This window comes from Anabrus simplex, chromosome 3 (assembly GCF_040414725.1).
Source record: "Anabrus simplex isolate iqAnaSimp1 chromosome 3, ASM4041472v1, whole genome shotgun sequence".
NCBI lineage: Eukaryota > Metazoa > Arthropoda > Insecta > Orthoptera > Tettigoniidae > Anabrus > Anabrus simplex.
In genome coordinates this window covers 137,962,524-137,986,597 of record NC_090267.1, presented here as the reverse complement: position 1 = coordinate 137,986,597, position 24,074 = coordinate 137,962,524, and the positions used below count along the sequence as shown (strand labels likewise).

The 24,074-nt window shown below is 38.2% G+C and overlaps 1 protein-coding gene across 1 annotated transcript in view; it reads left to right on the top strand.

Annotated features, from left to right (window-relative positions):
• The window catches only part of LOC136867111 (RING finger protein 141), a 59,990-nt gene extending 36,743 nt beyond the window's left edge, over positions 1 to 23,247 (top strand). The window contains exon 5 of the mRNA XM_067144216.2: positions 21,044 to 23,247. Coding sequence (XP_067000317.2) covers positions 21,044 to 21,203 — 160 coding nt within the window. The 3' untranslated portion in view covers positions 21,204 to 23,247. The remainder of the gene's footprint in view (positions 1 to 21,043) is intronic.
• Positions 23,248 to 24,074: the final 827 nt, after the last annotated feature.

Genomic DNA, 24,074 nt, shown 5'->3' with positions numbered 1-24,074 from the left:
ATCGTCTGCGCCTCCTATACGATCGTTGTCAGCGAGTACAATTTTTGCCTTACTTGAAAGCTGGCGACCTGTGAGGTTATCAACCAAACCACCAACATCTTCATCTCCTGAATCTTCGTCAGAGTGAATATTAGCTTCCGGAGGTTCAATAAAAATGCTGTTAACCTCTCCAATTGGTTCGTCCGATTCAAGAATATCTAATACTTCTTGGAGCGTAATGTCCCTGTAAAAAGGGAAACAAGGTTTTGTAGCTGCATATATGTTAACAAGTCGCAATTTATTTAATTGTAGAATAGATGACCGTAAATTGAATAAAGTTGTTCAATGAAAATTGATGTATAACAGTAATAGTAACAGGTAGCATAACGTCCACCATCAAATACACGCACAGGGTGAACAGCTAACACAAGCGCCTAGCGTGATCATATGATCACGCAATGTTTTAAGTGCCTACGGGAGTAATATTTACTGTTAAATGTAAATTAACTGCATCATAATGTGAACATAGATCACTCCCAAACTTGTTAAGCATATGAGTTGTGTAATCTAAACATAATATATATGTGAAATATCAAACTTACTTGAAGCGCGCCATCATGATTCAGCTGCTGTGACAATGACACGAAACGAAAGTGCGCCGAAACAATGAGTCGATATGTATCACGTAACAATATGCTCGCACACAGCTGCCACATGCTTCTTGAATTGATCTACACAGTCAGCAATCAATTCCAGCGCTATACAAAGCACTGAGAGCAATCTAAATGAAGGAATGCAGGCCGTGATCATATGGACACGCACGGCGTTAACGGGTTAATGGCTGTTTAAACATTATTGTAGCCCAATTAAAGAACAGATTTGAGGATACACATCATGTTAACCATGTATTGAAAACGATTTTTCCAAAATTTCTGAACTCTGCTTCTGATGAAGAGATTCACAATGCAGCAGTGGTTCTTCAAAATGAATGACGAAGTTTTATACAGCAAATTGCTCGACCAGGTAGTAGATTTCAGAAACACTTTGGAGGAAGAAATAGCCTCATTAACCTCTCTAAGGTAACTTGACAAAGCTATTAGTAATAAGACAATTCAAAATAGGCTCACTCCAAAGATTCGTTAGAGTCTCTATCATACAATACTAAGCCGAGTTTGCTTGAGATAGGGTGTCAAGTTCATTTTTTCTGCACTTTATATTCACCACTTGGTAACACGAGGCAGGTAATACCCCGTTCCAAACGCTCTGGCCAGTCTTGAATTCGTGGCCGAGCTGGGAATTGAACCTGGGACCTCGTGGTTAGCAATTCAGCAGCTTAGCCGTAATGCTACGGAGGCATTCAAATGAAATCTATTAAATATTTTTAATAATCTCACAATAATGAATATTCCCTGTTTTTATATAACTTGGCAGTATATTGCATTACTTCTCCCTGCTGTAATTTGTTAGTTATTTATAGCTTTTACATTATACTTGAAGGGGCCGAATTTTAATTTTTGCAGGAAGGCTCATATCACATATCTTGAGGTTAAAAAAATGATCAGCAAGAGTGCTCAAGAACCTCTACATGAACTTCTATTTTTAATTCAAGAAAAGTGTCATAAGTGCTACAATTGTGTTAACTTCTTGCCATTTTTGTGTAGGCTGATGATGACATGGACAGATGTCGAAACCGGTCCCTTAATAAATTAAATATGTTGCTACGTTGATTCGTGCAACAGTGTTATTGTATTGAAAAGGTGGAACATTTTTCTCTTTTTAGCATCATAACATGGTGCACAAAACTTGTTGACTTTCAGCGTCCGCATCTTTATTATACATTACTACCTGTCAAATGAGACGTGCGTCTACTGGCAGCTAGTTTTATTATTTTTTTAAACTGACGCATAGTAAAAGTATCAATTTTATAGACAACAGGAATATTTTCGTGATGAATTGTCATATTGTAGACACGTGGAACAGGTAGTGTCAACAAATTTTCAATGGGTTCTTGTCAATGTTATGATGCTAATTTTAAGTTATGGGTATTAAACTCGTGGAAATAAAGAATAATTGTGCAGCCACAAAAAAAGTCTGCCATAACTAAAGCCAATGTTCGGCATTGGCATGAAGACAAAGATAGCTTAAAAATGCGTAATGTACAAAAAGTGCTTTCAGTGGCCCACAACAAGGATGCTCTAAAGAAGTCGAAGATGAAATTGTGAGGTATGAGCGTGAAGAACACAAGGTCGGAATGGCCATACCACGGCACACAATAAACTCGTCGACCTTCATTATCCGCGTCTTCATTATGCGTCGCTAACCGCTGAATTCAACCGAAGCCGGCAAGCGAGATGTGCATCTGACGCCAGCCGGTTGTACCTGACACATAGTAAAAGTAACAGTTTTATAGATAGCAGGAATATTTTCCTGATGGATTGTCGTTTTGTAGAGATGTAGAACAGGTATTGTAGGCAAATTTTCACCAGGTTCCATTTGATATTATGACACCAATTTTAATTTAATAGTTATTAAACTCATGAAAATAAGGAATAATTGTGCAGCCGCAAGAAAATACGGCATAACTAATGCCATTGTTTCGCGTTGGCATGAAGACAAAGATAGTCTAAAAATACGTACTGTTCAAGAAAGGTATTTGTATGATTCACAAAGCGCTTTTTGAGCCTGATTTTTTTAAAGGAAAATATGGGGGTTGTCTTGGATGCTGAGAAATACGGTATATCTACAAGATACGAGAATGTGTGTTTCCTTTTCTCTTCATTCCTGTTTTTGAACTTCATTGTATATAAGGTGAAGAGAGGTTGAGGTTATGGGGTGTACAGCTATAAATACCCATGAGAGGGCTTGGCAATATTCAAATGAAGGATCACATGCCACAGATTCATTGACAGGTTCTGCAAATTTTGTAATTGTAGAGTTGTGTGGGAGAAGGCGAACAGTATTGTAAAACATGTGGCAAAAAAATGAAAAAATGTTGCTGCTGGCTCATCTCAATCTCAGACAAAACAGACTTCTATTATCGAACAATTGGACAAAAAATAATATTACATCAGTCTTGGGACTAGCCATTTCAGCCAAATAAAATTAAACAGATTATGCGATAACTAAACATATGTATACCAGACAAAGACAATGTTGCAGGATTAATTATAACATTAAAATACATATAATAACAAAAATTATGGTTATAATCTTCTTGTCAATAATAATTGGACAGCTGCATATGCTGGAAAATTTCTAAAGATAACTTTAGTGAACAAAGACTCCACATCCAAACTCACCAAATTAAGTTGAAGGGTTGAAGTGCCGATTGACTCGGTCATGTGTCTCATTGAACATCTGTTCCCTGAGGACATTACTAAGCTATTTGACCACTGCAGACTTCCGCCTATTTCTTGTAGGGTGGGAATTTTTATGAACAGACGGACGGAGTGGCTGTGGGAAGTCCACTTTCGCCCGTAGTGGCTAATTTCTTTATGGAGCATTTTGAGGAGGAGGCTATTGCTTCAGCGCCATCAAACCTATGATTTGGTGGAGGTATGTTGACGATACATTTGTGGTCTGGACAGAAGGTCCTGACAAACTTCATCTATTTCTAAACCACCTAAATCAGCAACATCCTTCAATTAAATTCAATATGGAGATGGAGTCAGACGGATACCTTCCTTTCTTGGATGTTCTAGTAAGAAAGAAACTGGACGGCTCCTTAGGACATACTGTCTATCGTAAGCCTACTCACACAAATCGCTATCTTCATGCAGATTTTCACCACCATCCAGCACAAAAACAAGGCAATCTCACAACATTCGCCAAGAGGGCGAGACAAATTTGTGAGCCATCAGATATCCAGGTGGAGATGGACACACTCATAGTCAGCAAGCTCGATAGCTGCAGTCACTTAAGTGCGGCCAGTATCCAGTATTCGGGAGGTGTAGGTTCGAACCCCCACTGTCGTCAGTCCTGAAGATTGTTTTCCGTGGTTTCCCATTTTCACACCAGGTAAATGCTGGGGCTGTACCTTAATTAAGGCCACGGCCGCTTCCTTCCCACTCCTAGCCCTTTCCTGTCCCATCGTCACCATAAGACCTATCTGTGTCGGTGCGACGTAAAGCAAAAGCCCTGCATCCCAGAGAAACGACCAAGCAAAGCTCACAGAAGGAAGAAGTGAAGGGAACTGCCTACCTGCCTTACATTCTATTCAAGTGTCCAAGTGAATCGATTCACAGGAACGGCGAGCTGACGGCACACGATTCAGCTTGCTCCCAGCGGACAGTGCTGAGTGGCGCACTCACTGGACGTTGACGGGAGCCAAGCTTCCGCTGCAGCGAGACAGTGAATCATGGCACATCGAAAGAATAGTGAATGAGCGCGGCTCAGTGAGACACAAGATACACACGGCTCCTTATCGGCTCACTGGACACGCGGAGAGCCGAGCTTCCGCTGCAGCGATACATACAGTGAGCCATGGTACACTGGAAGAATCGTATGCTATAATTGACTCTCGAGCTCAGCTCATTTGAAAATAATACCCATTTGCATTCACTGTCCTCTTCTTACAGGGAGGTTTAAATAATATATGGATTTATTTGCAGTGTTAAAAAGGTAGTCAAAACATAATTCTGAAGTAGCTAGTAAGTAGGTAGACTATTAGGTTATACTATTTATTAGTCTAATGAATCTTAGTATTATAACTTAGTGGACATTTGACAATTAAACTCGACTCCTGCCTGCCCTATGACTATGAGTCATGCTCATGACCACTTAAAAGTACCTGTTTTATATTGGGAAGAACGGCTCAGTATTCACTCAGTTCATATGTCACATCATTGCACAAGACTTCAATCACATGTGGACAGACGCAATAACTTAACCAACAGTACGTTGAATCAGAAAACCAGCGGGCTACTGTACTTCTCGGGTAGCCTATACAAAATATGACAATTTAAAAAAATCCTCAGCTGATAGAAAAATACTTATTTTCAAAAATGACTGAGCGAGTTGTCGTGTGGTTAGTATCGCGTAGCTATGCGCTTGCATTCGGGGATGGTGGGTTTGAATCCCACTGTCGGCAGCCGTTAAGATGGTTTTTCGTAGTTTCCCCATTTTCATACCAGGAAATGCTGGGACTGTACCTTAATTCAGGCCATGGCTGCTACTTTCCTAATCCTGACCTTTCCCACCCTGTGTTGCCGGAAACCTTCGATGTATTGGAGTGACTAGCATGTTTTTCTAAGAAAGGAGTTCATAGTATAGAAGACCAGATGGCAGCTGCAAGCACTGAATGCTGTTGCGGCTGTCTTACCAGAACATACTAGACAGATGCAGTAGGAGCAGTGACTAATGTGTCGTGAATCGGATTACTGTATCGATTCAGTAACGTGAACGGAATCAAATGAATCGATTCAGTAAAATGAATTGAATGTCGCATCACTATTACATTCACAACACCACAGATCGAATTGCCAAGGTCCTCCGCAAACCCAATATAAAAACCGTGTATGGCACCATCACTAAAATGCTCACAGTCTGGATAAAACCAAGGACAAATTTTCCCCACTTTTACATACTGGGGTATACAAAATTCCTTGTACTTGTGGCAAGGCATACATTGGACAAACATTATCGTTCTCAAATGCGATTTTATTTGATGGAAATAAATATCACCCGAGAACACGTTCACTTCCTTGTGTAAATTACTTTATTGTCACTGTAAGTCACAATACACAATTTTACACACTAGCAAGTGACACTGTCTGTCTGTCTGTTTGTCTGTCTGTCAGGTCATCAGCCCAAAGGCTGGTTGGATCCTCAAATAGCACCACCAAAGGTTATGCGGTTATAGGAAACCCCAAAAACCAATGGCACTACAACACTTAATAGCAGAGTACCCTGAAGTCGATTCTGCCAAGTACAGATATCAACAACACTGACTCGCGCACTATAACATACGCTCTCTTGAACTCACTGCCTCCACCTCAGAGCCCAACAGTCACTCCGAGTCTAACACTTGCCTTCGAGTCCAACCTGACTGACTCACTGACTGACTCACTGACTGACAGCTTGATATATATACTGTTCGATCAAACGCTTAGAATTATTGATTTCCGGAAGGGTTCTTACAACGCTCTAATGGATCACACTCGAAAAATCGATCGACCAGCTAGTCGAATGGAGTACTCGAACTTTCGTTACTGTCTACCAATACACATGGAAACCTCTCCAACATTCCGAATGTCTCTACATGTATCTAGATAATAAACCTTACAGTAAGTTTCCAGAACCCTTCATATATACCAAATTATAGTAGAATAAATCTAATATTCGAATATTATAGAGTTTTCTACTATATAGATTTTGAGGTTAAACTTATACACAATACGTATTTGAGGTTATACGAATTCATAATACATATTTACAGGGAAACCCTGTATTAGTCATATTTAACATTTAATAAAAGATAATTTAGCATTTAATAGAATATAATTATATTAAACATAGTAATTGAAGGTTTTACACCAGTTAGGATGTTGTACGTACGACAATTATCCCCCCTAAAAGCTTCAATATCTATCCTGTGCATTCCTTACTCTAGGTCTTAAATTATATCTAGGTGTCCTTATATCTATGCCTTTGTCTCTCTTAGTCCTCACTATTTAATTACACTTAGACTACCTCAAACACACTGTCCTCTCGTTGGCGCTGTTACAGTACACATTTCGCAGCCAGATAGTTCGATCGGTGGCCACCACCCTTCCATGGGGGATCCGCTGTGTCTGGCCGATGGTGTCCTTGTTCCCGGTGTCAATGATCCGCAGGTCATCGCGTGGCAGTCGAAGCTCCACTGACTTTCCCCTCGTTCGCACCTTTGTGTTCTGTCAGGACCCCCGTGTCTTCGTAGTCCACCGGTGTGATGCACGGGAGAGGCTCGCACATCGCGGACTTGGCTCTTTGAGTCTCCTCTTTTTCCGGGGTGCTGAATTCAATGTTCCTACCGGTATATGGTTTTGTGCCAGGACTAGTGTCCTGGTCAGGTGGCACCCTCGTTTGTTGGTTGTTGGTTCGGACCCCATTGGTTCTCCATCTCCTCGAGGGGTTCCCCCTGGCTATGTTGTTGCCATTGCTACAATGATCCCGTCATCCCATGGAGTTGCCATCTTCACGACGCCGGAGCCGTCATCACTGATTGCAGGCTTCACCCGTCTCCCCAGAGCTGTCGTACTTCCACGCAGGGCACTCGCTTTTTCCGCTGGGCCGTGAACTACGGGCTCCACAAGCATCACTTCGGACCGCTTCCCGTCTGGTTCCTTATTGTCCTGCACGACGTCAGTGATCACCTTGGTTTTGAGAGAGCGCACATCATTTTCCAAAGAATTGCTTTGGTCCTTTATTTCTTGAGACTGGGCCTCAATTTTCCACTCAAGTTTTTTGTATTGGGCCTCTATTTTTTCAGACTTGTCCTGAATCAAAGCAGTTAGTTATGCGAACATAATGCTTACCTGGTCGTTGCTTTCTTCCTCCGAGGTGACTTCGAAGTCGAAACTGCGTGGGTCCTCTTCGTTGTCTATCAAATCCTGGCGCAACCTCTCTTGTAAGTCCGCTTTGCTTCCAGCCGTCGGTAATCCTCGGGATGCCAGCGCTTTCCGTAAATTCACCACGGTCATTTGGTCGATCTTCATTGCCAAGTCTGGAAGTGTCCTGTCCTGTCCTGTCACAGTCGCCAATTCATCGTTCTCGAATGTGGTTTCATCTGACGGAAATAAATATCACACGAGAACACGTTCATTTCCGTGTGTAAATTACTTTGTCACTGTAATTCACAACACACAGTTATACACACTAGCAAGTGACACTACAACACTTAATAGCGGAGTACCCTGAAGTCGATTCTGACAAGTACAATTATCAACAACACTGACTCGCGCACTATAACATATGCTCTCTTGAACTCACCGCCTCCACCTCAGAGCCCAACAGTCACTCCGAGTCCAACCTGACTGAGTCACTGACTGACAGCTCGATATATATACTGTTCGATCAAACATCTAGACTTATCGATTTCTGGAAGGGTTCTTACAACACTAATGGAACACACTCGAAACATCGATCGACCGGCTAGTCGAATGGAGTACTCGAACTTCCGTTACTGTTTACCAGTACTCATGGAAACCTCTCCAACATTTTGAATGTCTCTACATGTATCTATATAATAAATCTTACAGTAAGTTTCCAGAACCCTTCGTATATACCAAATTATAGTAGAATAAATCTAATATAAGAATATTATAGTTTTCTACCTCTCTCAACTATATAAATTTTGGTGTTAAACTTATACACAATACGTATTTGAGGTTATACGAATTTATAATACATATTTACAGGGAAACCCTGTATTAGTCATATTTGACATTTAATAAAAAATAATTTAGCATTTAATAGAATATAATTAAAATACACTAAACATAATAATTGAAGGTTTTACACCAGTTAGGACCTATGACCTACGACAACATGCCGGTCCATTGGTACTCGTATCGACGAAAATGAACGAAATATTCGTCTCAACCAGCCAGACAAATCAGCAGTAGCCGAGCCCGCTCTATCGTTGGGTCATGTTGTCGTGTTCCAAGATGCTCGAGTTCTTACCCACACTGGACGCTACAGGTCCAGGATTATATGGGAAGCTGTGGAAATACGCATAAATCCTAACAATGTCAACAGGGACACTGGCTATCAATTAAGTAATATGTGGTTGCCAGCCATTAAGGATCTACGTAGGTAGTTCCCTTCCCTATCCCTTCGCTTTTGTTATTTCATTTTGCTGTTTTCCAAATTCGTACGTTCCTCATCGCCAGATGTTTCATTCCAGGCTTGTATCTGTGTCATACTTTCGTATGTGTGTACTCCTGTTGTTATGTATCTCCCTCTCAGACTGATTCTGATGGTTCCGTCAGCTCCGCATCAAACGCTAGCACTGTACCGAGTCCGGTGAGCCAGCTGGTGATGAATGAACATACCACTTACATTATATCGTCTAAATTCAAACCTCATTCCTTGAGTTCTAATTTAATGCATATTAAAGAAATCATTATTGAAACAATCCACAGTTCTAGCCCTTTAAGCAAGCAACTCTATGTTGAAAACATCCTAGGGATATGAGCTACGAATTTTAGGTAAATAAAATATAATTAAGTATGAGAATATATTTATTTATTCCTAAAAATTACAATCATTTTCTTAATCATCAGTATCCGGTCAATTATATTAGCAGTTTACCTTTTTCTACCGCTACAGCACTAATGTGAGTCGATGCATTGTTTCACTTAAGCACCATTACGAGCCCTAATGTGAGTCAATTCAGAGTTTTACTTATACTCTTATATAACTACATTCGGTGTGGACATTAAAAAAAAAAAAAAATCAAAAACACTTGAGGGTATTGAACCAAGGAACATATTATAGAAAGAATTATGTAAATAAGTTAATTTGGCTAAGATTTGAATAAAAAAGAAATGAGTAAAGAAACAAGCGATTTTAAGCTGTTTATCCAGAACTGCATTTAGGCCAGAAGTGATTTTTGAAATTTGTTTTTTAATTTGATAGAGCTATCCAAGACTCGCAATTTGAAACCTTCCCGGGCCTTTTAGCTCTTCAACATTCGGCACAAATGAGGACATTGCTTAATTTTACGTTTTTCATGGTATGGGGATCGCTACTTTGTCTGCAATGAAATGTTTTCAACATTTAAAAAAATATTTACAAAGGACATAACGTCATTATCCTCGCTGTTTTTATTTATACCCATATGCCCATCACTAGAAAGGAAACTCTGTCATTGTTCCTGTCCATATTACTATTCAGCTGCCCAGTGCTTTAACTGCACACATAATCACTTTCACTATCTGAAGCTATCAGATCACCTATCGTTATTGTGCAAAATATCACATATTTCTTCTTCCTTAATCACTCTTATTACTACAAAATTTACTCGTTTGAAGCTTTGTCTACTGTACAACCACTGTCACTTGCAATTTCAATCAGTGTGAGAAGTGCCAAACTTGATTTGTAAACATTGTGTAAATGAACACACAGTGTACAGTGTCGAGAAAAGAGGACAATTGAATCATCTGTCAGAAGAAAAAGAAACTTCTAGGTAGAACTCTTCTGGCCTCCAAAAACACTAGCATATCGGAGTGTGCTACACTGAACGAGCACTAAACGACTTTATTCCCCTATGGGCTACAGAAGACTGCGTGCTTAAATGACCATACTCCTCTGTGGGAGCAAAGGTGTTATCATAGGTTAACCCAGAACTAACACATGGAATATTTATGTAACCATTACACTTACTACTTCAGAAGGGTTTTTTTTTTTTCCTCCAGAATTTATATCACTAGCTTTCAACACTACAAACGGGTCTGGCTCCATGGCTAAATGGTTACTGTGCTGACCTTTGGTTCAAGGGATCCTGGGTTTGATTTCTCAGGTCTGGGATTTTAACCCTCATTGATTAGTTCCAGTGGCTCGGAGGCTGGGTTGTGTGCCGTCTTCAGCATTACAGTTCATCATAGGTAGGGCCTTACCATCCTCACAGACATACAGGTCACTTATACGTCAGCACTAAAGACCTGCACCAGGCCTCTTCGGAGGCAACATGCCATTGTTGCAACTACCAACAATTGCACCACTCTGAATTGCTCTTCATTTTGCAAACTTCACTGATGCTCCTTAGTTGTTCTGTTGTATAGAATGCAATATATATGGAGAATAAAAATGGATGCGGTGCAGTTTTAGACAACAGAAGGGCTATCAGGTTCAGGCTTTTGGCATGTGTCAGGGAACTGAAAAATGCATCTATAGGAATATATGTGTAGTTCGTAGATCTAGAGCTGTATGACAGAGTACTAAGGCAAAAGGTGTTTGCTATTATGATGGATTATGGCATCAAGGCCATTCGTTGTGGCATCATACACAAACCATTAACCTGGCTCAAAGGAGATAGGGTCATCTTCCCTATTCTTCACTTGAGTAATTCTTGTCTGGCGCATCCACGTTGCGGGGGTGGGTATCCTCCACATCAGTAGGCCAGTGTGAAGGAGAGCTAAGTTCATGCAGGGACCCAGTCTCACAGGGCATAACGTGGAACCTATGCCCAGGGTTACGGGCGACGACCTTAACTGCATCTTAGGCAGAGAAGGAGACCTTTGGAATGGCGAAGATGGTGGATGAGGCAACCCGTCCTCTCTGGAGAAAATGAGAAGAGTAAACCACTATCTTGTGGAGAAGGGGGATCTTCAAAGGCTAGGGGAGTAAACCCCGAAAGAAAATCCTCAGATGCGTTAGGCTTAGAAGGTCAGCAGATGAGTAAATTTGTACTTGCTTTCATTTATAATACAACGTATCCACACAGACGCACACAAGATGCTGTCAGTTGGCACAATGAATTTATTGACATATTCACAAATTAATACACACAGAACCTCAACCACAGTATCACAAAACAAAAATATTTCACTTGTAGAATATCAACAAAGCACCATCTTTAAACAGATGACTACCGATCAATTCAACATGGAGACTGCCTTAACTCGGCATGTCAGCCACGTGCTACTAAACACAACACAACCAAACCACAACTTCAGTAACTCTCAGTAACTGTCACTCCACCGTCAAGATCGTCTCTTTATATATATGTGGCTAGATTTCTAGAAAGATACATTACAAAAAAAAAAAAAAAAAAAAAATCTTCCTTCTTGAATATTCCAGTGTGTCCAGTACATAGAAATAGTGTACAGAATATTCTCAATTGTATTTGTGCATATTACCATTCTGGAAGTTCAGTGTGTTTCACAATTATGGATTACAATTTATATATACAGGTAAGAATAAATTATAAATATTAATTTACAGGTATTTACATTAATGGAACTGATATCAGTGTCTATGTACAACACATGTTCATGACATGACCTCACAAACAATGCGATCATTCAACTACGTAAATAATAACAATACTAATACTAAATGGATGTACACTTCATAGCTATACATACAAGTAATAATAATAATACCTGTTATCACACTTGCTTCAAGTTTAAAAATGGAAATGGAATTGACAAGTCTCTGACTACAGTTGCACACTTGCTGATGTTCGTGCAAGTGTTAGATCAGAGAACAAAACCCGATTTGAAACAATAAATATTTTAACAATGAATGGGAAGGAAAATGAATTGATGACCTAATGGACAGACGAAAACTTGACATCCTGGGATTAAGTGAAGTAAAATGGAAAGGGAAAGGAATGAAGAAACTAAGAAATGGGTACACTTTGTACTGGATGGGTAACAGTAAATAGAAAAGAAATGGAGTGGGCTTTGTAGTGAATCATAATGTTGAACCAATAGCTGAAGTTGAGTATGTAAATGAAAGAATTATAATAATGCACATACATGTAAACAACAAACTACTGAAGGTAGTACAAGAGTATGCTCCACAGGCAAGATGTAGAGTGGAAGAAAAAGAAGAGTTCCTCAATGAGCTGGAAACACATATTGCTGGAGATGGGATCATAATAATGGGAGATATAATGATCATGACTGTGGGAACTGATTGAATGGGGTATGAGAATGTTCTGGGCCCACATGGGTATGGTGATAGAAATGAAGATGGAGAGAAACTGTTGGACTTTTATATCAGAAATAACCTGATAATAAAGAACACGTGGTTTATGAAGAGGAGTAGCCATAAGATCAGCCGATATAGTTGGGATGGACAGTATGGAACACTCATCGATTTTATAATAACAGACTGAGAATGGGGAAGATACGTCTTGAATACGAAGATCTTTCTTCTTTATTCGTGTCAGAAGTATCAACTTATAGATATTTAACAAAAAGCAACATCTACATTTCTACTATACAAATATACAAGTCTATTATACAATCACAGATAGAGCAACAATATTCAAGAGCTAGATGATGCTTGCCCAGTATTGGGCGACGTCAATAGCGTTGGGGGAGGCTGCAATCAAGTCTTTCATAGTGCACATTGAAGGACATAAAACACACTGACATAGATGTTGGATCGTCTGCTGCTCTCCGCAATCACAAAGTGATGAATCACTTGAGAAGCCCCACTTCCGCAAGTTTACTTTGGTTCTGCCGACTTCTGTACGGAGTCTGTTAAGGGCTTTCCATACTGTCCACTTCTCCTGGTGTCCACATGGAAGACTTTCCTTTGGCTCTATCCAGTTGGAAAGGTGGTGGATTCTTTCTTTCCACATTGTGACTCTAGCATTCTCTGCTTTCCCCTCAAGGTTGACTGATGTGCGGAGAAAACTTTTCCTAGATTTTAGCCTCTGTGTGGCTGGTTGGTATCCATAGAGAGGATGTGCTTCTGAAGAAGATGCCTGGAGCCTTTCTTTGTTAGCTGCTACCTCCCTACGAATCTCACCGGGAGCAATACCAGCTAAAAGTTGGACCTTCTCAATGGGTGTAGGTTTCAAACATCCAGTGATGATCCTGCAGCTTTCGTTTAAAGCTATGTCGACCTGCTTCGTATGAGCTGACCTGTACCAAACTGGGGAGGCATATTCTCCTGCAGAATAGCATAGAGCTAGAGCTGATGTTCTAATTGTTTGTGGTTGTGTTCCCCAACTTGTTCCTGGAAGGTGATCATAGATTATTAATTGTGGAATTGAAACAAGTAAAAATCCCTAAAATTGTATTGAAGAAGAAACCCATGATCAGGATTTGGAAATTGGAGGAGGAGGATAAAAGAATGGCATACCAAGATTGTATTTAAAAAAAGTTGCCTAACATGGAAATATGAAGTAGAGAAGAAGAATGGGACAGTTTAAGACAGACATTTGTGGAAGCAGCAATTGAGGTATGCAGGAAAACAAAAGCAAAGGTTAAGGGAAAGGAGACACGGTGGTGGGCAGACAAAATAAAAAAAGAAATAAAAGAAAGGAACAAGGTGAAGAAAGCAATGGATAAGGAAAAACAAAAAATGTATCAGAGGGATGAGAATAAGATAGAAAGGTTACATGTGGAATACAAAAGATTGAAACTATAAGTAAAGAGGAGTATCAGGAAAGAAAAGGAGAAATGTTGGGGAGAGTACCAATAAAATTGAGCAGGATAGTTGAGGAAATCAGAAATTACTACACATAGTAATAAAATCGAAAAGAATAAATCAAGAAAAAGTCAAGGCATTAGAGAGAGAAGATGGATCCATAGTACATGACGAAAAGGGTCTTCAGAAGGTGATGGTAAAGTATCTTGGAAAACTTTATAACGAGGATGACTACTCGGAGGAAGAAGGAGATAAGAAAATGGAATTAATAGATGGAGAAAAAGAAGAGAACCCGATAACATGGTTGGAACTTGAAGGGACAGTGAAAGCAATGACCAAATGTAAAGAAATTGGAAAAGACTAATTAAATGCTGATATGATCAAGGCAGGAGGAAGCATTGGACTACAGTGGCTATACAGAGCCCTCAATGTCATATGGAAGGATGAAAGGATACCTGAAGATTGGCAACAAGGAAACATTGTACCACTGTTCAAAAAAGGAAATAGGAAGTTATGTAAAAATTATAGAGGTATAACCCTACTATCACATGGGCTAATAATAATGGAGAAAGTCACAGACAAAAGACTGAGGTATATAATAGAAACACAGTTAGATGAAGAACAATATGGCTTTAGACCGAATAGATCAACAATAGACTTTATATTTACAGTGCGAACGATAATGGGCATCTGGAAAGGAACAAGGAAATCATTCGTATTTTTGGATTTGGAAAAAGCTTATGATGCTGTTAAGAGAAATCATGTATGGGAATGCCTACTGAAAAGGAATGTACCAAAATCATTAATTAACAAGATAAAAATGTTGTATCATGAGAGTAAAAGCAGTGTACAAGTGGAGAGTGGTGACTCAAACATTTTATACAAAAAATGGTCTCAAGCAAGGAAGTGCACAGTCGCCATTATTGTTTATTATATTGAGGGATGCAATCATAAAACGTGTAAAACAAAGTATCAGTAGAGATGAAGTGAATGGTATTTGCAGATAATGTGGTGATTTGGGGAAAGAGAGAAAAGGAAGTACAAAGGAGACTGGGCATTTAGAATGAAAACTGAAGGAGTTTGGAATGGTAATTAGTAAAAAGAAAACTGTAGTCATGCACTGTGGAAAAGAGAAGCCAAGTGAACATAGACGGAGAATGGTTAGAGAATGTAGAACAGTTTACATATCTGGGTGGTATTATTAATGAAAGTAATTAAATCAACCCTGAAATGAATAAAAGACTAAGTAAAGGTACAACATTTTATCATCAAGTCAGAGAGCTTTTATGAGATGACAAAGTGCCCAAGAGAACAAAATTAACATTATGTAAACAGTATTTCATACCAATTGTAACATATGGACTAGAAACGCTGGTAACTAATAAGATACAAGATAGTAAGATCCAAGCAGTAGAAATGAAATTTTTAAGAACATCGGTTAAAAAGACAAGAAGAGATAGAATTCAAAATATTAAAATCAGCAAAGAGCTAAATATAGAACCGTTAGTACAGAAGATACAGATGGCAAGACAGATAGTTCGGACATGTAAAAAGAATGCAAAAGGAACGGGTAGCAAGAAGGGAATTGGAAAGAGAAGTTAAGGGAAAGAGACCAGTTGGAAGACTGAGAAGAAGGTGGATGGATCAGGTTTGGAAGGACATTAAAGAAGCTGGATTGGATGTGGCAGAAGTAATGGAGCAGGAAAAGTGGAAGGACAGAAAGGAGTGGAAGAGGCTTGTTAACCACACCCGGGCGACTGGAGTGGGACGATGATGATGATGATGATGATGATGATGATGATGGCATCAAGGGCAAGATTGACTGATAATGTAATAAACAGTTTGACTTATGCTTATGACTTGTTCTCGAAGGCAGACTGCATTGACAACTAGCAGTCTGATATCAGGGAACTTGAAAAGAAATTTAATGAGTATGATATGAAAAGTTATATAATAGGATTGAATTGAGGTATGTTCCACCATTCAACATAATATATAATACATAATATTTGATGAGTATGATGTCAGTTAAGAAGAAACCTAGTAAGATTGAATATCATATAAGGATTAGAATACAGGTGTACCTTTTCAAGTGTTTAGGATTTATATTTCCCCAGAATGGTAGTATAACAAGTGAAATCAAATCAAGGTGTTGTAAAGTTAGTGCATTGTGTTTGCATTTGCAATTAGTTGTATTTTGTAAGAAGAAAGCAAGTTTGGAGACAAAACTGTCCTTATATTGCTCTGTTTTCAGAATGAAAACTAGGTTGATTGTAAGCTCTCTCTTATTCATAAACTGGAAGTAATAGGCATGAAAATAGCATGAATGATTGCTGGTACAAACAGGTGAGAATAATGGTGGGAATACATTTGCATTGAATAGATAAAGACGCACAGGATAGGGTGGCATGGAGAGCTGCATCAAACCAGTCTATGGACTGATGACTCAAACACACCCTCAGAATTACTGACTGCCTTAGGAGAAACCAGCATGGAGAGGTTATTCCGTTTAGTGTGTAAGATGTATGATACAGGAGAAATGTCATCAGATTTTCGGCAGAATGTTATTGTACCTATTCCCAAGAAAGCTGGTGCTGACAAGTATGAAAACTACCGCACCATTAGTTTAGTATCTCACGCCTTCAAAATTTGCACGCGTGTTATTTACAGAAGAATGGAAAGACAAGTTGAAACTGAGTTGTGAGAAGATCAGTTTGGCTTCAAAAGAAACGTGGGAACATGTGAATCAATCCTAACTTTACATCTGATCTTAGAGGATCGAATTAAGAAAGACAAGCCAACGTACATGGCTTTCGTAGATCTAGAAAAGGCATTTGATAATGTTGATTGGACCAAGCTGTTTGAAATTCTAAAGGTGATCGGGATCAGATACCGAAAAAGAAGAATTATCTACAATCTATACAAAAATCAGTCTGCAGTGATAAGAATCAAGGGCTTCGAAAAAGAGGCAGCAATCCAGAAAGGAGTGAGGCAGGGCTGCAGTTTGTCCCCTCTCCTTTTCAATGTTTACATCAAACAGGCGATAAAGGAAATCAAAACCCTGAGATTTGCCGATGATATTGTTATTTTTTCTGACTCTGCAAAAGATCTGGAGCGTGGCATTGTATGGAAGTGAAACATGGATGATGACTAGCTCAAAAAGAAAGAGAATAGAAGCTTTTGAAATGTGGTGTTACAGAAGAATGCTGAAGGTTAGATGGGTAGATAGAATAACAGATGAAGAGATACTGAATCGAATTGGTGAGTGGAGATTGATTTTTCTAAATTTGACCAGAAGAAGAGATAGAATGATAGGGCACATCTTAAAACACCCAGGACTTGTACAGTTGGTTTTTGAGGGAAGTCTAGGTGGTAAAAACGGTAGGGGTAGACCAATATACAAATAGGACAGTCATATTAAAGCAGATGTAGGATGTAGTAGTTATATAGAAATGAAAAGGTTAGCACAGGATAGGGTGACATGGAGAGCTGTATCAAACCAGTCCATGTACTGTTGACTCAAACAACAACAGATAAAGGCTATATTAGGAATGAACTTAATGGACAAAGCAGTATGTGGGATCCATTAGATAAATGGATGGAGGCTGTTGGAATATATCAGTTGAACTAGATATAATTAGGAGTTTGCTTAAAGCCATGCCTGATGTCATCCAAAATCTTGAAAAAGTAGCAGGCAGGAAGATGGATTTGTAAGTTGGTGAATCCAAAACAAAAGATATGCATGCAAGAAAAGCCTTTTGTCAAAAGAGGATGTATATTTGAAAGCATGGAGAACTTCAAGCATTTGGATCCACTGTTACTCACGGTAACGATGTGTCATTGGTGGAAATAAAATCTAAGCTAACATTTTGGCCTAATTGTGCTCTTTGTGTATAGAAAACAAAAATAAAATTTTAGAAGACGTTAATGTGGCCAGTCTTGCTATATGTTTTGAGACCTAGACATTATCAAAATTTGGATAGATATTAGAAATTTTAGAAAGGAATTATGTGTGCAGTATTATAGGCCCAATTTGTGTTGTATCCACAAAGACACACATCAGTTGTGTACACTATTTTATTAACAAGTATACACACAAACTAATAAGCTGCTATCATAAAACAAAACACTGTTACAAAGAATCAGAAGAAGACTACAACAGATGCATGTCAACTACCAACCCAGCGAAACCAATTCACAAACTAGACTTCGAACACTCGGCTAACACGACTTCAAAATAAGTCTCACCAAAGCAGCTCAACTCTATTCCCAAGACTGCCTCTTTATATATGTTGCCTGGCTAGGCTTATAGAAGAATATGACACAACATATTTTCTTGTAATTTCGAGAATCTCCAATAACCTATTTATAATGAAAAGAATTTTCTATCACTCTCTAGTGCCAAAGATACGTTATTCTGGATATTATAGTGTGTTTCACAATATTGTAGTGGATTATACATCATGTATACAGGTAATAATAAATTATACACTATTAGTTACATGTTCTTACATTAAATTAACCCATATTAATATATATACAGCATATGTTTCATGACATAACTTCACAAATAATATGATTGTGATTATACCAAATAAAGTCCGGACATAACTATCGTAAAATGGGGTGAATAGGGACAGTTTCTTCAGTTTTTGTTTAGTAACTTTTGAAGGAATTGGTTAACTTTAATGGGGTAATTTTTTCTATTAAAAAGAAACTCTCGTGTTTATATTTTATACATACAGAAAATTCTCTTGTAGTTGTAGAACTGTATATATTATTTTAAAGGGCTGTCCCTATTCACCCCAGTGATGGGGTCAATAGGGACACTTAGTATTTTAAATGGATATCCCTATTCTAACCAGTGTTTGGGTTGACTGGGACACAATGTATGTTTCTAAACAGCTTTTAATGTACAATGTACTTATTATGGGTGCAGAATTTACATGTTTGGCACAACAAACAATCAGAAATCTTTACAATCCACTAAAAATATATCTTCCTCTTCTTACAACCGGTGGCTTCAGAATGTTGTCACATGTGTCTGCTCAAACTCAAACTCATCAGTTACATTTGGGAACAGATAAATACCATACACTTTCGTAGACTGTCTGAGAAATGTTCCTAGGTAATTTCGTCCTGGGTTTATCACTTTCAGTACCTTTCCTACAAAGACCTTTTCCACATTTCGATCATATAAAACTTCACTTTCACCCAGCTTCCTCCCCCTATTCCTTGTTCTACAGCATGTCAGAATACAATCTATCAATTCCTCCTCGAAATTGTGTGATGAAATTGTCTGCCCACCTTTCTTCTTCATAGACACTACGGCTCCATCCGTGTTAGCAACATATCTTTGTCAAGCAGATTTTGAAATGCTGAATTTCTCCACTGCTGAAAGTATTAACATGGCACTTTTCACCTTCAAAACTGCCTTTTCCACTATTTCAGCATCCACAGGTAAATGATTTTTTGAATGAGGGTCTCTCTTATACTTTCTTCCCATTGTCCCTATTCATCCCACTTTCAAGTTATACAGTACAAGTCTCTAAAAAAGATTAAATAATGCACAGTTTAGTCACAGGAATCATCTAGAAACTTCAGAAGTAGTTCAAAGAATGTCACCAAATGTAATTATAATCCTAACACACCGTTTCAGCCTCTGAAATTAGCTCACCAACCAAAAATTTCCTGAACCAAAAAATTGGCGCCAGAACATCAGCTGCCTTACAGGCTGGCCACCCCGACAAAAATGTGTTTTCCTTCCCCTATTCCTTGTTCTACAACATGTCAGAATACACTCTAATACAAGTATAAATCCTCAGAAAAGGTAAAAGAATGAAGAACACTTCAATTTCCCTTAAATGAAAGAATATCTTTAGTTGACATTTTAAAGAATAAATTATAATTTTTTTCCTTTTTTGTCCCTATTCACCCCATTTTACAGTATGTGAATAATAATAATAATAATAATAATAATAATAATAATAATAATAAATGTAAATGGATGTAAACACTTCGTGACCATACCTCACAAGTCATAATTTAAAAAAATAATAATCAATATTTGCATTATTTACCCATGGGTTAAAGAATATCGTTTCCAAGTTACATTAGTCTATTACACTTGTCAGTGTATCACTGGACAGTGGCGCAAGAGATACAGTAAGGATTTGATATTATTTGTGAGGTTTCTCCTATCACTAATGTTTAAAAATCTTCAAGGCTAAGATGGGCTGGTCATATATACGGCCAGAATGGATGATAATGAACCCCCTGAAAATATCCTGTTTGACAATGCAAGTGGGCAAAGAAAGTAGGACTCCTAGAAAGTTTTCATCAGTTGCAAATATTAAAGTATTCAAGCTCATTAGGCTTTTTCAGTTGTGACATTATCAGCGTTTTACGTCATTGGGGCAGCGGACTCATCAATTGGATTGCCACACCTTTCCAAGATGCTGCCCGCTAGTGTGCCATTAAGACATCTTGCAAGCCTCCTTTGTAAGACAGTGCATTTACTATACACTAGGGGAGATACGCACCTCCACTTATATACCTTTGGTTTTTACCTCCAAAAAAAAAGCATCATCCCAGAAGGGAACCTTTGTCCTACAAAAGAGATTTACAGTGGTGTCACTAGCACACTAGCAGCCATCATCTTGAAAAGATATAGCAATCCAACTGATGAACCTGTTGCCACACTGGGATGAAACGCGGTAATTTCATGGTTGAAAGGCATGAAGAGCTTGAATATTTTGCATAGTTTTTGTCCTATTGAGGATGTGCCATTTTGCTACTATTTTTAATGGTAACTACAAATATTATTGTTGGGTTTAAAAAATGTAGTTCTTTCCTAGAAGATATTACAACCTTTAATGGTTGTGTGTGGTTTTTTTGTGTTTTTAAAAAAAATATATATATTGATTGCTATTTTAAATTGTGTGGTTAATTTACATTTTCTTTTTCTCTCCAGGAATGTTAACAATAAGACTTGTCCAATTTGCCGTGAGACATTGGACAGCACTGATGATACCTGGGTTATCTCGGAAGTTCCTGACTCGCATGAAATAAATGAAACAATTTGCAAAACACTTCTAGGTCTGGCTTCAAACTCTCAGGTGCCACCTAAATAGTGAAGTGTATCACGTTTGCTGAATGCAAGAAGCAGATTGTAAATGTATCTTACTCAAGTCCTGTGTACATAATTCCTCTTTGTCATAATTTTAAGTTGTTCATATAGTTTATATCATAGTATATCTACTAAAGTCCTTTTTATACAGTATTTTCTTAATGTAAGTAGGTAGTTTATCTGTAGATCATTAAAGTTCCTCTAGATAAATTAGAATCCATAAATTTTACATCTGTAACTCTTCTCTTACATTTATTTGATGTCTGTAGATAAAATTGCAATGTATTCTTGGTAATTGTCAATTCTTTTCTCAGAAATTAATCATTGATTTTAGTATTTGGTTGTAAGATACATATTGTAAAGACATTTTTGCTGAGACTTAGCCTTATTACAGTAAAACCTCGTTAATTCGAAGTCATTGGGACTCAAAAATAGGACTTCGAATTACGTGATTTCGAATTAACCGCCAATTCACAATTCAGAAGTACCAACCCTTGCCACGTTACAAAATATTCTAAGGCCCGTTACTGCATGCATTTAACCTTAATTCACAGTTTATACCTTTCAAATGCCATGAAAAAAGAACTATTTCCAAAATGTATCCAAGAAGGTGCATTTACAGTATTCAAATAATACACTCGGATATCTCACTGGTAAACATAACCTCACGCAACGAAAGAAAGAAAGGAAAAAAAAAAAAAGCACGTTTCGAAGACGAGGAGAAATCTATGCTCGCTCCCATGTGCAAGTGCTTTATTAATTGGATTACTATACTGTATGCATTTTACATGCCTTGTATTTACACAGAAAGTACCCGATGCCCTTAAAATCGAACTTTCCTATGACCCCATCCTTGTACGATTTCCCGCCATGGCACTTCTCTCGTACTTCAGAAATGTAAACACTTGCCGCATCACGAAGTATTCTAAGACCCATTAATACATGCAATCACCTCGATTCACAGTTTAAACCTTTCAAATGCTATGGAAAAAACTATTTCCGAAATGTATCCAACAAGGTGCATTTACAATGTTCAAATAATGCACTTGGATAAATCACTGACAAACATAACCTCACGCAACGAAAGAAAAAAAATTGCACAATTCAAAGACGAGGATAATTTATGCCGGTTCCCCTGTGCAAATGCATTATTTTTTGGATTTCTTTACTGTTTGCATTTTTATTATAGATGCTTTGTATTGGCATGGAAAGTGCTCGACGCTCTTAAAACCTCGTGTCTTATTGAAGTTTCCTATGACGAGGGAATAAAGTATCTCACTTCCATCTGCACTGCAACGCACTACTATGAACCCCATTTCTCACACTGTACGATTTCCAGGCTGGCAATTTCTCATTTAAAACAATAAGACCGTTTGGGCTCGCATTAAAATAAAGCAATGCAGTTTCACCGGCAATGTCAATATTGTTCGGTGCCTACAAATTTATTATATTTGCCACGTTTTTTCGTCAACTGTCGGCATCGCCAGTGTTCGCGGATTCTGTTTTCCCGCACACTGCCTGTTGCGTGATATTACGGCGTTCCTTAAAAGGTTGAATACAAAAGAATTCCGATTTCATTCAACTTAGCAATCATGAAGCGCACTGTAGACCCACCGAAGTGAGTGTAAGTGCGGAAAGATACCCTTCAACGTTCCGGAACGCGCGTTCTATTATGACGCGGAGCGGATAAATTTCGAGTTGAAATTACTCTGTAAAATACTATTGTTTTAAAATGTAAAGGCAGTTTCGAATTAAAAAGTCTGAATTTTGGTAATGGGGCCGACATTGTACTTCAAATTATGAATTATCCGTATTTCGAATTAAACAATTTAAATAACATGCAAAACTGTATCTCATGTTTCTGGGAATGGGAGCTTCTTCGAATTAGGCGGGATTTTGAATTAACAGATTTCGAATTATCGAGGTTCTACTGTATATACCTGATAGTTTTAACTAGCAGTGGTGGGACATTTTTTATTGTTTAGCAAAAGCTTCTCATCAGGCACTTTTTGAAATATATCACTAGCAATAAATTTCTTAGTTCATGATTCTTTCCATTTATTTTTATCACTTTAATTCTTTTTTGTTATTCTAATTTTGATGTGTGGATTCCTTAACCTTTTGAACTCCATTACCCTTAGCGTATGCTTCCTGCTCCACTCCTAATTAATTTCTGCACTATGAACAGTTGTAGTGTGAACAATGCAAAATAATATAACACAAAATATAAGTATGTCACATGAATATATTTACAATTAGGTACACAAAATACCTTAATCCTTGTAGGTTTTCACTTATGTGGTACTTTTCAAAACAGTTTTCTGGGTGGAGACCGAGTTTTCTCACTTTCTGAATTTTGACTTCAGCATATCTGTTGGTCTCGTCGGCAATTTGCTTGAAAACCTCGTCACTAAAAATAAGTTGAAAAAATCCGTTAGGTGTTGAGGGATTGTTCCTACCTGATGCTTTGTATCCACAAATTATTTCATTGAATGACAATGCAGGTAAATCAGGATCGCCAGCTTTCCACTCGTGCCATGGTTATGGAGGAGCATCACCACCTCCGGTTTCATTATCACTATCATTTTGTTCACTTTCACTTAACATTATTCACTATTAAATCATCCAAGTCAGTTGTTGGTTCATCATCGTCACTATCACTGTCCACTAACTGTTCTAAAATATCCAGTTCTGTGAGTGAAGACGAAGCAGAAGCCATGTTTACATTCAAACAACAACATTTGTGAGCTTGCATAAACATTCGAGAATAACAGAGCGTAAAATAGTTACCGCAATTCCCGCGAACTATTGTAAATAGGAAAAAGTGTTCTCTTAGAGACCGTTAGATAGCTCTACAATACCAGAACACAGCACA